Here is a 13,205-nt window from a genome sequence, read left to right as displayed (position 1 = left end):
CTTTTAGATTTGTTTAGTGGGTGAACTGCTGCTAAGAATTTTGTTGTTCATTGTTTTGCAATGTCAATAAATCTTTTGATCTGCTCTACCCTCAGGGCACAATTATCCTAAATGAGGACACTGACAGGGGAGAGGAGACATTTTTCCTAATTGATGACGTCATGTGACGAATTAACTGTTTAAATTGTTTGATTGATTAAGCAGAGCTGATCTGCATTTTTCTTAGTGCAGAATAACCAGCTGGAGCAAAAGCCACATTCTGCAGTTTGAATTGGAAAATTTAAGTTGCAGCTTTTTTTATCCATAGCAGTCCTAGAGCAGTACGATGCCTGCCAGACACTCACAGCTTAGTATTCTTTCAGAATAACTCAGAAAAGGCATGCAATGTAATGCATATTAGCATTCATTGCTACTTTAAAAAACAAAATAACATTAACCTACAGCTGAATGCAGTTTACATCCCAACACTCAAGTTTTCATCCATTTATTTCACTTTTTTTAGGCTCTCCATCCGACATTCATTATGATCATTAGGATTCAAAGAAAGAAGCTATCACATTTATCTTCCAGTGTTATTGCTATTGCATTTTGGTTTTTTTCTGCCTGTGTCTGTGTGTTATAAAGTCTCAGAGGTAAAAGTAAATAAGATTTAATGGCTTAGTCTCAAAAGTGAGACTTGAGCTTCAGCTGAGCACATCCTTTACACATTTTTACCTTTTCTGGACTTTGATAGAGCTTCACTGTTTGCGAAAATCTAGAGTTTATAAACTTCTAGTGTTACTTAATTGTCAGTATATAGGTGTTCCTTTTAGTGTCATTTCAAAATTCTCATTGGAATCCATTGATTGTTTCCATCTACATTAATGGGAAGACCATATGGAGTTTTAATTCTAAATCCCTGCTTATTCATCTTCTAGGATCACAGTGACAGACAGCAACCACACCCTACTACTTATGTTATGCTTTACCCAGATCTTTGTTCATACATGCTGGGTTTACATGAACAGCAGATACTTTTGGATATATTGTCCATAAGTTTCCCATGAGACCGAGCCATTAGCATTGGTCATCATTACTAAAGAGGCGTCTTAGTTTTGTATTTTTGTAACAGGTGTTCTGCATTAATTTAAAACTAACCAAGAGACTCAAGTTAGCCTTACCCTATTTGTGTATGTTTGAGATAGTTAATGTATTGTTTATGTTGATTGAGACTTAAAATTAGTAATTCGACGCTGTTCTGTGGTGGGGAAACTATGTAATGGAGACCGCTTCAAGATTACAGTATTTCAACATACCCTTTGACATTTCTGCACTACAATTACTTACTAAACGGCAGGCATAAGCACATAAATCAATTTGTCTGTAATAAGCCAATTGACCAATTTATTGGTCAAGCTGTAATTATTTTTGTAAAAGTTTTAAGAGCACATACACAAAGAAAGTCAACTCTAAGGTCCTTTGTCTTTATGCCTATAGCTGCTTAATCTACAGTAACCACAGCGCCATAAAATGGCACAAAAATGATTTATAATGAGTTTAATTTAATTCAGATGACTAATACATAATGACGCCATAATTCATTTATCTGAGGTTTGTGCCTGTGCATACAAGTGCACAAATCTATAAATACATTTGGTTAAAAGAATGTGACTGTTAAGCTGAACATGAGTCCTCTTTTTAGTCTGTTTGCAAACAAAACGCAGGTGCTTCTTCTGTCTCTGCCTGATCATGATTATAGGAGCACAGCTGTCGTCTGCACCTCTGCTGACCCTTTTCTCACAACACTATTGATGCGTCTTGTCAAGGCTGCACAGGCAGAACCACCATATGCATATCCAAATCCGCTATATTGTCATCAGGAAGCAGTCTTTTGATTTGATCTCTGAGATAAAAGTGAAGTAACAGAGTGACTTCCGGGTACGCTTCATAGCGAAATGGATCATGGATTTCAGTTCAGCTAATTGTTGTCATCAAGGGTATGAAAAGGGACTCGGCTTCAGGTTACAATGTTGTGTAAAGCAACAGAGGAGACAATACTCACACCAGCTGATATTGCTCATCTTTTTTTCTTCCAGCTGCTGGCTGAATTAACGCTCTGCCATTTTCACTCTGAAGTGAAACTCATCAAGAACATTTGAGTATTTTGTCTCTCCACCAACATGTGTGTGTTCTACTCAAAGACCACGATTTGTTGGCCAACATCTTGTTGTGTGAAGTTGTTGTTATTTTGGTAGTGTAAGTCAAACTTCTGGCTAGATTCCCAGAATTGGGCTCTCTGTCAGATAAAACAAAAAAAAATCAAAGCTCCCTGTAGAACATTTTGGATGGACAATAGAAAAATGTTTCCATGCTTGTTAAGCACAGATAGAGTTGCAGTGCTCATTCAAGAACATATTTCCTGGTGCATGATACTTAATTTAATCAGGTAGGTGGCTTGAGTCAGATCATATGCTAATGAGAGCAAAGCTGCTAGCCAAATAGGGGAGTTATAAAAGCAATTCTTTTTTTTTCTTCTTTCACACAAAAACATTTGCTCTGAAATAGCGTAGCGGAGTGGGGAACAGGCCTCTCTAGAGGAAAGGAACTTTTTTCTCTCTTAACTGGCTGATCAATGAGATAGAGATCTCATGGTCAATGTTGCACTCTCCTAAAAGGCACCATGGGAAACGCAGCCCACTTCATCTTTATCACTGGTCTGCTTCTGCTCTGACCGCAGGGACCTGATGCAGGATCATTACTACCACAAATAGAGATCTGGCTTCATGGGCTGAGACTGGGATTAGCCGGCGGTCTGGGATAGAGATTGTTGTTTTGGGCCGTGTTGACACTCTCATATCTCCCGTGACTCTCCCATGTGATTTCCCTCTCCCTTTTCTGAATGCCAACAGCTGGTCTCCCAAATCCACCCATAAACCTTTTGGTTAGAAAGGGGATCAGGTAGACATAATGGACTACCACCTGCCCTCCTGTCACCCTGCAACATCACCCTTGCCAACTCCACTCTGGCATTCCAGCCTTTGCATCACGCTTGCTGACTGATGGACAATGTCTCAAAAAGCATCTGTTCTCTGATGCTCAGCGGCCAACATATTTCTCTGGCCTGCAGTGGGCTTCACCCAGCCAGGCTTCATACCGTGTTCTGCTATTAGTTGTTTTTTCTACAACTGACAACTACCAAACTGATTAGCTACTGTATGTCTAAAGGAATGAATGGTAAACGAACTGTTGTCCGTCCAACCTCTGCAAAGCTTGTATTTAGCTCACTGACACTGAGCGGCTGCTGTCCACGGGGCTGCAGTGCAAAGTGTTTTCAAGGACAGTTCAGTCTTTCTACCAAGCATGCTAATTGATAGCCAGGTCAAAGTGCATTGTAAATGAGTCCAGTTCTCAGAGCCGTGCCCCACACGTTCCAAGAACCATGAAAGTGCGAGGATACTTTATTAAAAACAGTTTTGTTCTGCTGCCCCTTTGAGTCCAAGCCAACAGATGTAGTTGCTCATTATGTCTCTGCTCTCCATATGGCACTACTGCACATCCAGCTCCCTTTCACCTCCCCTCATTGTAACCCTCTCCACTCAGCCTCCTGTAAGGTTCACAGTGGACAGGTAGCAGAATGACTTGGGCACTTGTCAGCTCAACAACCGAGGCAACCCAGAGCTTGTTGTACTGGACGGAAAAGGAAATTAGCTTTCACCTTCACTCCAGCTCAGAGCAGCGTTCTCCTTACTAATGTCTGGTCAAACTACCTTACCTGAATGTAACCTTGCATTTTCCATTGAAGAGGGGTTATCAGAGGTTATTGGTAAGTTTATACCAAGCAATAAAAAACAATCTGGCTGTTTCCACCAAGCAGCCGACGGCGCATCACTGGGTTGGCAGTTTGAAAATGTGTCGGTTGGTTATGTTCCTTGTTTTAATAGCTAATCTAAGCCGATCAGAGTGCAATCTCAGTTTAATTAAGGCAAGTATATTTTAAGCACATAATTGGGTTGAGGTATTTTTTCTGCCAAACAGTGGCGTCTCCTTGTACAACTCACTGTGTGTGTGTGTGTGCGTGCGTGCGTGCGTGCGCGCAAAGCCTGTGTCCTGTAAGGGCTTCCTCATTAAACGCCTGTCAAACCTCTGTCTGCAGACCTGCCAGCCTTTCTGTCACACTGCAGGAAACATACACATATGTACAGACAAGAACACTCAGAGTGAGCCGACTCTTTATGTGTCATACTGAAAACACAGTAGACTGGTGTCAATACCAAAACAATAAAAAAAAATATTTTTTGCAATACCCTTTTTCTTTTTTGTCTCAACACACAGCCATTGTACATTTACAATTTAAGTCCAAAATGTAACACTATTATTATTTAAATTAGGAAATCCTAATGACAAATTATCAAATCATACAATAAGTGAACCGGACTTAGGCTTGCGCAGGCCCATTCATTTATTTGAATGGGACCCAGCATTGCTTTGATGACATTTGCCAGAACACCATGCAATGTCATGCAGTAAGGTCAGTCAAATACATGCAAGCGTGCATTCCCAATTGATTATTTTGCAACGTAAAAGTCTGTTTACTGAGACTGTTTACCTCATGATCGTATTGACAAAAGATTCCTCTCAGCCTCAATGTCATGCTTTCTTCGTCAGTCAAACTATCAGTTTCTCTTGAATCCCTACCTTTTTTTTTCACTTGAACTCAGTCTCCCTGTCTTCAGCCACCCTTCATTCCCCGGTCACACCACCTGTCTTTCTCCACAGCAGTCACCATGGTATTTAGTTCAATTTACAGCGAAGCTACCAGGTTATTAAAAGCGGAGTGGTTACCTTAGACTTTATTGTTTGCCTGAGATTTTCTTCCCCCCACAATTTTCAGATGTAATTAGTTCCCCTCCCACGCCAATAGTACGACAGCCCTGAGATCAGATGCTTTTAAAAAACACTTCCATCTAATTTTGAATTACAGTTTATTTACTAGAAGCTACAGGTTGTTTACACATCCTCTAGTAATTGTCTGTGCTTTAGCCAAATAGATTTGCATGCAGCAATGTCAGTCAAATACATGCAAGCATGCATTCCCAATTGATTATTTTGCAACGTAAATGTCTGTTTACTGAGACTGTTTACCTTATGATCGTATTGACAAAAGATTCCAGCCCTGCAGTGTTTTGGTGTTTAAAAACGTTCAATCTCAAGGATCTGTAACTCAAACTGGAGTTTCTGGATTTTTTTTCATTGTCTAACGGGTCCCTGAAACAGCCCCCAACGGTGTAGCCACTTGCATTTTGTTTTTGTTATGGAGGGCTGTTTTTGATCTGAACACACATTTTTCAAGACGTATTTAAGTTGGCATCCAAAAAGTCCAGTACTCAGCTCTAGTCATTACATAATGACTACAGCATAGCAACTTTTACGACATCCTGTTCTAATAGAAAATAAGCACTGCGTCTTCTAAATAATGAATGAGAGCCACAATACTCTGCACTAACTTGAATTGTATTTGTAGCCCACAGAGACCAAACCGTAGCAAAGCTAAATGCTGATGTTGTTATTGGATCCCCTGAAACACTTTGTCTTGAGAATCGAACCAATAAATTGGAGAACATGAGACAAAGTGCCTTTGACAACATAATCACATTTTAAACTGCTGAATTCAATGAGAACATTTAATGAGTGCTGATGGCAGCCCCTTCGCCATTCCTCACTCTCTGTTTATGTTTTCCTGTTGACGTTTTACTCCTCTCCTGTCGAGCACCCGGTTTTCCACATCTCAGCCTCTATGTCATGCTCTCGTCTTCTGTCAGTCAAACTGTCAGTTTCTTTTGAATCCCTACCTTTTTCTTACACTTGAACTCAGTCTCCCTGTCTTCAGCCACCCTTCATTCCCCAGGCACACCACCTGTCTTTCTCCACAGCAGTCACCATGGTATTTAGTTCGATTTACAGCGAAGCTACCAGGTTATTAAAAGCGGAGTGGTTACCTTAGGCTTTATTGTTTGCCTGAGATTTTCTTCCCCCTACAATTTTTAGATGTAATTAGTTCCCCTCCCACGCAAATAGTACGACAGCCCTGAGAGCAGATGCTTTTAAAAGACACTTCCATCTAATTTTGAATTACAACTTGTTTACTAGAAGCTACAAGTTGTTTACACATCCTCTAATAATTGTCTGTGCTTTAGCCAAATAGATTTTCAATAGCAAAATAAAGCTGCTGTCTCTACTAATAACATTGCTTTAAATGAATACTAATTTGTGACGAGAACATTTGTAACTACAGAATGAAGGAAATATTTATACAATAAAACTTTTAACTCCGTCAAATACATGTAGAATTACACCACTGAGATGAAAAGATGTTTGGCCAAAGTGATTATGGAAACATCTTCGCTGTGTTGATGGCTTTACCGTTACTGCAGGTGATAGGAAAATAAAGCCAGTAAAGCACTGTTACCATGCAAAAATAAAATTATAGATAGATAGAATCGGGGCGGCTTTTTGTAATTGTTTTCAATGACAGTGAAGTGTTTAGCTCGCTGCTTTGTGTTGCTAAAGGTGCACTATGAGTTCCTGCATGGTTTCAGCGCAATTTCATTTTTGTCTCAAATCATAGGCATCTCTCCTTGATCCGCTAGCTGCCTGCCCCCTGAATACACTGTGAAAAAGCCCAGTCTCGGGAGACAACACAGGGGTCTTACATGTCAAACAAACACTAGCGGCAAGGATACCAAAACACAACAAAACACTCCAGCCAATCACCGACGAGAGGGATGGGGGAAAGGTGGGGGATAGTGACAGTTAGTTTTTGCAGGAGCGCACTAAACGCCTCAGGCTGAAAAAACTTCTACTTGGAGCAGAAAAGCCCCGGCCGTCATCTACCTTCAGAGCTAAATAATGGTTGGCTGAGGACAGGTGATTTGGTGGTTGCCCAGCTAGAACAACAAAAAGACCCAACTGGCATTGCTCGGTCGGTTTTCGACATAACACCCAGTGCAGGGCACTTCACGTTTTGCAACCTGCACATTTTTTATTTATTTATATTTAATTGGGCTGTTGAAACCAGCAGTAAACGCAACATTGACATTATCATCATGATAAAAAAGCTGATGAACACATTAGCATCAAGTTTTGACATCAAGCAGAGTTGTGTGTCTGCCTTGATGAATGTTGGTCCAGTATTCATTCTCCTCTTAGCTGGGATTTTGGTCACCAACTCCTGAGAAAAATATCAGTCCTGTTATCTTCTAACTTTACTGTAATGTTCTCTAGATAGTTGCTGACATTAGCTAAGTTTCCATTTACTTGTCAATCAAATTATTTGAAGTTCGGTAAAAAAAACTCATCCGAATAAAGCTGGTGAAAGTGTGTTTCAATCCAACAACTTTAAAGCCAATAAAAACCTTATGAGTAATGACGTCACATCAAATCGATCAAATTGGAATATTGAATTGATTTTAGACATTTTAAGGTGTTTCCATTCATTTTCATACTGAATCGCACAACATTCAAGCAAACATTTTGATTTGAAATTTGATTGTGCTGTCCACCAACAAATGATCAATATTGCACAAGTTGTAATAGTGCTAATGTGCCAGCTGATAGCAACATATCAAGCTATAATAAGAAAACAACGACGCTGTCAACACATCGCTATGACGATGCAGATGCAACTTGGCTTTTATTTTCTCTCCAGCACCGCTGCAAGACAACTCTTTTTTTGAGACATGTCTCGCTGTTTGAACGCCTTCCATTCACTCCGGAGGACGTCCCACGGCTTGTCCTAACCTTTGTTTGCCATTTCCTTCACGAGATCCTGATAAATTAAATTCAGAAAGTCTCTCGTCTCCTTGTCTTTCACTTCCATCTGTCTTTGTTGACACCCGTCATGTGTGCAAACAGAGCGAAAATACTGGGCGGAAATGAACTAAAACTTCTTCTTCTTCTTTTTGTGGCAGGTTGGAACCATAAAATGACCTAACACTCAATTGCAATTAATTATTTATTCGGCAAATAACGTTTCCATCAGCGTTTATCGCATAAGCCGTATAGCAATCAAAAGAAAATCTGATGAGACCGGACCTATTTCTTTTGAGTTGATATTCATGAAATTCAATCGAATTTTACTGTTTCCATAAAGCATTTTTCATTTGATATCACTTAATTTGGATAAAAACGTGTTGATGGAAACAAAACTAGTCTGCCATTTTGTGCTGGCAGGTAACACCCAGCGGGTTTATCATAGCCTTTTCACTTAAAACAGATGTCTGCTGTGGTTGGAAACAAGACTGATGAGCGAGACTGAATCAAACAGTTAAGTTGAGGCTGTAACACTGCAACGCTGGGTGATAATTATCTGTGTTTGTGGCTACGAGTGACCCATTTCACGTTACACATAGATCCAATGTTATTAATATATACTTACGCAGCTTTAACAAATACCACAAATCCAAACAAAAAGTTGCATTGTCCATAACAGTATTTCAAACACTCAGAAAATCTGATAAGAAGTTCCACTTTGGCATTTAAGTGACTCACTGTAGATTAGAAGCCGAGTTCGCTGGCATGGCATGTGAGTTACACTGAAGGTGATGCAGCTGTTTGGTTCAGACTCTTTGAAGCTATGCCCTGCAAAGACACATGTAGGAAAGATTTATCTGTTTAGATTTTTGGGATTAATCGACTAGTAGAGTGACTGATACTAGCTGTTGCTTGCAGATAAGAAGTCTGGCAAGCGACTTTGATGTAGCAAACATCTTGCTGTTTAAAATGTGGAGATTGATTTTCTTTGCTTGGAGTACCCCTGTTTTAACTCAAGTCGTGTTTCAAAATAATTTGACACTCCACCACATGAGGAGGATAGTTATTGCCACAGTTTAACAACCAATTAATCATATTGCTCCAACCAGGGGGAAATATGTTAAGGCATGATGTCTAGATAAGGCTCTCTCTTCCCAGACTTTGCTGTAAGCTACATTTAGCCTACAGCTCCCTTGTGAATTTTTAATACTAAAAGTTATGTTTAAAATACAGTGAGAATCATTACAGATTAAAGGTGGAGTCTGCTATTCTAATCCAATACACGTTTTGTCAAATTCAGTGAACATCTCCTTGTAGTCCACTAGCTGTCTGTTCTCTCTGTGTAAGTGGAAAACAAACAACACAACAATATTATGTTTGTACTTGTGCACAAGACAGGGGAAAGTGTGTGTGTGTGTGTGTGTGTGTGTGTGTGTGTGTGTGTGTGTGTGACAAAATGAGTGAATTTGTGTAAGCTGCTTTCTGAGCCCCCTGCTGCCTTAGATACAGCCTATCGAAGCGTGTCAGGTTTCTAAGTGCAAGGGGTCGGGTAGCACCAGTCTGCTGTGTTGAAAAGCAAGAGAAGAACGCATGGTAAACGGGGAAAAGTCGAGGATAAATGAGTAAACAACCTGGGATACGCAGAGAAACAGAAGAAAAAATAGACAGAAATGAGAAAAAGGTAGTGAGAAATTGTACAAATGCAATAGTGAAGATGAAGGCCACACCTGAAGAGGGGAACATTTCCCCGGTGAACAGCTATTACCCGGGTTTTAGGACCTAAGAGAACTGAATGGCTTTCCAGCAGGCGCTGTCAGTAGTGGCCACACCTCCATCCATCCAGACACCCAGGGACTCCATTACACCCTGATGGGCAGGGATGGAAAACCAATCGAGGGGATATGGGAATGAGGGGGAATGCAATGTATGGGAGCTGGGAACCACACAGACAGGCAATCTGCCATGATAAAGAGTCTCCCTTCCCTCTGCCTCCTTTTGGACCCAGCATGCCCTCCTGCATCCCCTTCAAGCCCCACTGCGCTCTACTGCAATGCCTTGGCAGCTGACCAACCCAACACCTGGCACACTCATTCTCTCCTCGATGTTTTCCTCCTAGGCCTCACTGTAAGTCCTGGCAGCATGTATCCATTCACATCATCACATAAAGAGCTTAAGCAGAGATGGATTTCATTGGAGGTTAAATAGATAGGAGACATATTTGAATTGGGGTGGAATAGAATGTTTGATTTTCCTGAAGTTCAGCACATTTTTAGGTGGCTCTGGATTTGTCACTGTTTTTAGGGAACATTAAAGACTGCAAGGTTAGTTGCCGTGTACTTAACCTGCCCTCTGACAGCCAGTGCTAGACATACCTGTTAGTGCAGTGGGGGTGGTATGATAAATTCATTAGGGGCGGCTAATACATATATTTATATAGCTATAGCAAATCTACGCTGTGAAAGCACGGCAATCAATCTCACTGCAGATTGTATTCCTCACAATGGAGCTCGGATAGAGGAATTGTGTTTTTATTGATCCTTACAGAAGGCTTGGCTGGCTTTCTTTTACTTAGTCCTTGTATCTGATCTTTGCTCTGACTACTGAGAAAACACATGCCTTATTACATATGTTTCTGCTCTCAAATGTGTTATTTTCCACAGTTTAATATATTCAGTGTCATTTCATTTTTGAATGTACTGTTTATTATTGAGCATGTGAGGATGTTTTCAGAAATATAGGACAGTCTATTTTTTTTGGACTGTAATACATTTTCTGTTGTTGGAAATAGTCCAGCAGGATATTCCATCGAGTTTAAGATGCTTATTTAGAGTTTAAAGAATGTTTGAGGTTTTTCACATCCATATTGGGAGAGTGGTTTTGAAAGATTTAGCATCTTTTACACACAATTCCCAGATTTTAGGGGAATGCAGCAGGACAATGACCCTCCACATAAATGCATGTTTATGGCCCAGCAATGGCATATCATGACCTTCATTCAGTCGGGCATTGACCACAAATGATATAACAGAAGTGAATAAATATGCTACCTTTATTTATTTATTTAAAGCAACACTAGATAACTTTTTTTGGAAGTGGAATTGTCCCTTTATGTCTCATTGGAACTACAGATCCGCTACTGATCTGGCAAACTTGCATAGTGCGGTTATAGCCGGTGGAGAGCTACAAAGTGAATGCAGAAGTGCCGTTCACCTTGTTACGAGTTCAAGAAACACTGAAATGATTTTGGAAACGTTATTTTAAGTTACAAAAAGTTCTCTAGTGTTGCTTTAAGTATATGTTTGATAGTCAAAGTCTGTTGACCTGAAATGGATGCAACTACCCTCAAGTTAAAGTTGAGAGTCAGAACTTAACTGTAACCGTTTTATTTAATGTGCTGGAGTACCAAGCCATAATGATATATGGAGCAGTGTTTAAAAGATTGTTTTAGATAGATTTGACTTTTCAAGCTGAGTGGAATGAACAGAAAATTTGTTTGGTTATTGTATTAACGTCACTAATGAAGGCCATCTTAGTTTTTGGGGGGGTTACAAATGCTGTAATATTTTGTGTGTGTGTGGTGTGTGTGTGTGTGGTGTGTGTGTGTGTGTGTGTGTGGGGGTGTGTGTGGTGTGTGTGGTGTGTGTGTGTGTTTGTGTGTGTGTGTGTGTTGTTTTCAACGAGCTGTGTTCAGCAATAGCATCAGATGACACCCATCGACTTTGGCTCGGTTTGCCAAGCCCGCCCCTCCCAGGCGGTGTGTGTGTGTGTGGGGTGTGTTGTGTGTGTGTGTGTGGTGTGTGTGTGTGTGGGTGTGTGTGGGTGTGTGTGGTGTGTGTGGTGTGTGTGTGTGTGCGAAGTATTTCAGCTTGGGCTGCTATACTAAATATTTCCGTAACCAGGGCTTGTTCATGTGGGTGGAACAAAAATGAGTTTAGATCTATTCTTGCACTCTACATGAGCTTCAGTCACTGAAAATATCTGTACTTCATATGCACATTGCCACAGACCTTTGGGTTATCCTCGCTTGTAATTTATTATTATAGAATAAACCGATTTCTACAAAGCTATTCTTTCTTCTGGCTGTTTGCTTCCATTCTACTATTTTTATCCAGTAGTTCCAACTCACAGTTTCTATTGTTATGATCTCTTTCACAGTTTTCCTGCCTGCAGAATTTAAACATTACCATGAATGCAACATGTCAATCATCTATAAATGATCAAAATGCTGGTAGTCTGACATCAGCCTCTCTGTGCAGGTGCCCTATGTCAAGGTGGCTCCAGAGGACATTCTGAAGGTTCAGTTCCCCCGGTTCACCACTCTGGACCTGAGGCCAACCAACACCGACATCAGCCTGGCTGTGGCTGGCCTTCTCACCTTCTTCAACAGCACCACCGCCTGCCTCATCTGTGCACAGGCTGACTGTGAGTACATCTTTCACACCCTATACAACAAAATACACACCCATGCACACCCGGGGAGAATCTGCCAACAAAGTGCAAACATTTTTGTTTAATATCTGCTATACTTTAACACGTCTTAGCACACATAAGCCTCTCGCATGCACGCCTACTGTGTTCTGACAACAGATGCGTTGCTTATCAACATCTCACCCTGTGACACGCTCCCTTCTGAAGCAGCTGCTGCACTCCACAGCTGAAACTCCCTTACAGCAACGTCACAACGTCTGCATCCTAAAATAAATCTACTGCGGAATCCAATATAATCATCCTGGTCCAATTACAATAATGATATAGCATGGTCCATTGTGTCATGGATAGTCAGTATTCAACCTTCCATTTGAGTGTAATGTCTGCAAGACTATCTTAAAACACAGCCTGCAGATGATCAAAACACATCTGTAACAGCCAAAAAGGACTTAGATGGAGTTTGCAGCTGTATCCACCAGTGATTTGACCGCCTCCTTGTTAAAGGCACTTGTTAGATTCTAAAGATACTAAACAGACTGACCTTAAGAAAGCTTGAAAACCTCCTCAAGGGAAGTTATTTTCGTAAATAGAGAGGAAGATTAAATCATGGCCCGTTCCCACCCTCTTGCAGTCCAGCAAGCAGTAATTACAACTCTCTAGACAAAGGCACCGTGACCCTGAGTAGCACCCACTAACCTTTTTCCTAATCAGCACAAGGCTTTGAAGAAAGGAAATAGGCTTGAGACAGCAACCATGTGTCAGACATCCCAGAGATGGCAATGAGCCACTGTGTACCGCCCACCTCGCCTATCTCAATTCTCTGTTCTTCTGCCTTTCAACTTCTTTTTTGACTGTCTCTTGGTCTTTACTTTGGAGTCTATTTTCATTCATACCTTTTTTAAGTTTTGTGTATTATACCAAAACGTGTGTGTTTTTAGAGCTTTTTACACAAAGTCAGTAAATGAATGCAAATGTAAGGCTTCTTTTTT

At 40.7% G+C, this 13,205-nt stretch overlaps 1 protein-coding gene across 1 annotated transcript in view; it reads left to right on the top strand.

The window, feature by feature from the left end:
• grik4 (glutamate receptor, ionotropic, kainate 4) overlaps positions 1 to 13,205 on the top strand; it is a gene marked incomplete in the record, with an annotated part of 296,905 nt that overhangs the window by 204,240 nt on the left and 79,460 nt on the right. Inside the window, 1 exon segment of the mRNA XM_032508827.1 lies at positions 12,045 to 12,210. Coding sequence (XP_032364718.1) covers positions 12,045 to 12,210 — 166 coding nt within the window.

The sequence above is a fragment of the Etheostoma spectabile genome, chromosome 3, assembly GCF_008692095.1.
Source record: "Etheostoma spectabile isolate EspeVRDwgs_2016 chromosome 3, UIUC_Espe_1.0, whole genome shotgun sequence".
Classification (NCBI taxonomy): Eukaryota; Metazoa; Chordata; class Actinopteri; order Perciformes; family Percidae; genus Etheostoma; species Etheostoma spectabile.
Note: the sequence above shows the minus strand (reverse complement) of the source record. Positions and strands in the feature narration are given on the sequence as shown.